Source organism: Sinocyclocheilus rhinocerous, unplaced genomic scaffold (genome assembly GCF_001515625.1).
Source record: "Sinocyclocheilus rhinocerous isolate Xijiao unplaced genomic scaffold, SAMN03320098_v1.1 scaffold1728, whole genome shotgun sequence".
In the NCBI taxonomy this organism is placed as follows: domain Eukaryota; kingdom Metazoa; phylum Chordata; class Actinopteri; order Cypriniformes; family Cyprinidae; genus Sinocyclocheilus; species Sinocyclocheilus rhinocerous.
The window spans coordinates 115,169-118,589 of NW_015630992.1; the positions used below are offsets into that span (position 1 = coordinate 115,169).

A 3,421-nucleotide genomic window follows, 5' to 3' on the forward strand; every position below is an offset into this window, starting at 1 on the left:
AATCAGAACCAAAACAGATGTTTTTAGCAGGTCCCAGCTGTAATGGCTAATGGCCTAAAAGGGGGCGGGGAGCAGCAGCTCATTTGCATTTAAAGACACAGGCCCGAAAAACAGCTTGTTTCTGCTTCCACTCAAAATAGGCATTTTCAAAATTATATAATAAATGATCTGTGGAGTATTTTGAGCTGAAACTTCACAGACACATTCTGGGGACACCTGAGACTTATATTACATATTGTAAAAAGGGGCATAATATGTCACCTTTAAATAAAGCTAAAATAATATAAATTATAATTATTATATTACGAAACTAAACTTAAAAACTTGATGAAAAATGTTGCCTTGGCAGCTAACTGAAATAAGTTGAAGTTGAAGTACTAATATTACTAAAACTAAAAAGAAATAAGGAAATGCATAAAAGGAAATAGAAATGAAAAAAGCACAAAATGACAAAAAACTAAATTAAAATGAAAACTGAAAATATAAAATAAAAGCTAGTTCAGTATATAAAAGTATATAAAGTATATAAATAATTATTTACTTGAATTCAGGTCTGTCAGCATCATATTAAAGATATATGTAGATTTAATTCAGGATCGTTGGGAGATTTTTTTTCCCGGTCATCTCAATGGCAAGTGGAGTTTACCTGAATTCACCCTAACGCACAGTAATCTTTGATTTTTACCCAGATTTAGTGCCGCTATGAGACCCAAGGCCACCAGCGCTTCGTTCTGCATGATCATGTGTTCACTCGTCGCCATGGTTACCAAGTGCTTAACACCTCCACCTTGTATGACTGTTCGGACCACATCCTATTCAGAAAGAAAACAGCAGTCAGAATCTTCCAGAGGATGTGAATCTGTGACGGAAAAATCAGCAGCAATAACAGAAGTCCTCCACAGCACGAAACAATACAATCAAGAACATGCAGCGAAAAAAATATTTTTCTAAGTTGTAAATAAAACAAGAATTATTGTAGTACATTTAACAAGAAAATACTCCTCCTACTTTAAAATGTCATGTTTAATTCAACAGGTTACATGCTGTTTCTTAACAGCGAAAAATAGTTTCTACACCAGATCTTTGGTAACAGACATACTAGACATTTTGTCGAAACCAAGTGTCGTGTCCGGTTAGCATAACAAAAGATTTACTTGGTAAGGATGGGATTTCCGGTTTATGCCTGGTTATGACATGGTGTGAGATGATGCACGTCTAGTCAAAGTGCAGCACCATCACTAAAGCATCACTGAAATGAGTAGGGCTCTATAAAATCTGTTTTATTTTTTCCAAGCTCTTTTTTTCCATTAGAAATTTTTTGAACTCCGTTTTAATTAGGGATCCACCGAATGTTCGGCAACCGAAATTATTCGGTATAAGCGAAAAGACCGAATAAATTGTACCGAACAATGATATGACGTGAACAAATAGCAACCAGCGCAGAGTGAGAGGCGCGCACTCTTTATTATGCAGCACACACGTCAGCAGTGTGGAAGCATTTAAACTGTCCGAGAAAGATGCAAAAATCATTACAAGCACCGACAGCGAGAGAATGTTTAGGACTGCATCGCATGTCTTCGATGAGAAGAGGAAGGGGTGACTGTTGCTGGTTACTGTACGATGATTGAAATCGCGAAGTGGCCTTAAACAATTAGTAAATAAACTGCAGAACGTTATGTTTTCTAATACACGCGCGCATTGCATGTATTCTGACAGCGAAAATCTGCGCTCGTCAGTTGCTCAGTCACATTTTTATGAATTTTTACGCACAATCAGCTTGTAACACTCCAAAGAGAAAGGAAAACTTGAAATCGCATCATATGACCCCTTTAAGTGCGCCGACCTACTTTTGATATATTCATCCAAAATTTGACAAATTCCATGCCATTCTGCATTATACAGTAAATTCCATTTTTATGACAATGTTTCTGTCTGTGTTTTCTGCATCACAGAAACCATAGGGCCCTAAATGAGAGAAGTGCTAGAGTGCGAGACCTTTGACTTGCTGTGTCGGATGAGAGCGGACAGCAGGCGGTTGGACTCTCCCATCACTCCGGCGTGGTCTTTCGCTTCACACCACTCCACCAAACGCTCCACCAGCTTTGCCTTTGTGCCCAGCTGCTCTGCTGCGTCAGCTGCAACATACACACACACACACACACACACACACACACACAGCGCTAAACATAATCAACCTAACACAAGCCACCGTGAAGCACATGCTACAACACATTTATTCATTTATATAATTTTTTTCTATTTTGAAATACTGTTGAATATTACAGTACTTGTAATAATTTTGTTTAATATTATTAAACAAAAATAATTAGTTTCATATTTTTATTTAATATCTTAGCTTTAAAAAAATCTTTAAATATCGCATTTTTTTAAATCAGAAAAACTGCGCAATTTTTTCATAAATTGTGAAAGCCCTATCTTAGGAAGTGCAGTTTTGCCGCTTCAATACATTATGAAAGATGCATATTTCTGCTACGTGTTTAATGTTGTACACACATTTCAGTTGTTTTTGCAAACTGAGAGACGGATGGGAATTATTTTCTGTGGTAATTGGCAGCTTGTCACAGATGCTGTCGATACAGCTCAAGATGTATTTACCCAGGAATATTCCTTTTAAACCCAAGCTGTCACTGAGAGCTAACACGGCTGGGCCGTTGCCAATGAAAGACAATGCAAATTCGTCCGTTGTCTGCAGATCCGTAGTTACTAAATGACAGAGTGCCATCGATCCTCCGCTCACTTCATATCAGAGACTGACTGCTGTGTGGCAGCAGCTGGGACGGGCCTGAACCTGACATCAAATCACACATGCTGTCTTTGACACAGCTAAACAGCTGTAAAACATAAAAGGATTTGTAAGCTTATCAATTTCAATTAAAAACCCATAGAATAAACAACTGTTTTGTGGCTTTTAGCTCATGTCTGTTAGTTTGATGTGATCGACATGCTAACCTTTAGCAGACATACACATTTGAAGCTAGAATTACGTCAGTGTTATTTTATTTTTTATTTATATACTTTATTATTTATTGAGAATTAGCTTTTATATTTATACTTTCAGTGTTCAGTTTAATTTTAGTTTATTAATTTTTAATCTTTTATCATTTTTATTATCTAGTTCTATTTAGCTTTACTTTTATTTCAGTTTTAGTTTTATATAGCAATTTTAGTTCTTCAGTCTAAACGCATTTTATTTCATTTAGTTGCCAAGGCAACATTTGTAATTTAATTAAGTTTTTCATCTTGCATTAAAATAATTACCTATAAATAAATATAAAATATAAATAAGTATAAATATTATATTTATATTTTATTTCAGTTCCCTTTCAGTCGGTCACTACGAGTCACGTCGTGACCGACGAATTGAGATCCCAATTCGTCGGTCACGACGTGACGTCTCCGT

The 3,421-nt window shown here is 36.1% G+C and overlaps 1 protein-coding gene across 1 annotated transcript in view; it reads right to left on the bottom strand.

Moving 5' to 3' along the window:
- LOC107740926 (rap1 GTPase-GDP dissociation stimulator 1-like) overlaps window positions 1-3,421 on the bottom strand; it is a 15,453-nt gene that overhangs the window by 5,031 nt on the left and 7,001 nt on the right. The window contains exons 6-7 of the mRNA XM_016553480.1: window positions 1,996-2,135; window positions 686-812 (exon numbers count right to left, since the gene is read on the bottom strand). Coding sequence (XP_016408966.1) covers window positions 686-812; window positions 1,996-2,135 — 267 coding nt within the window. The remainder of the gene's footprint in view (window positions 1-685; window positions 813-1,995; window positions 2,136-3,421) is intronic.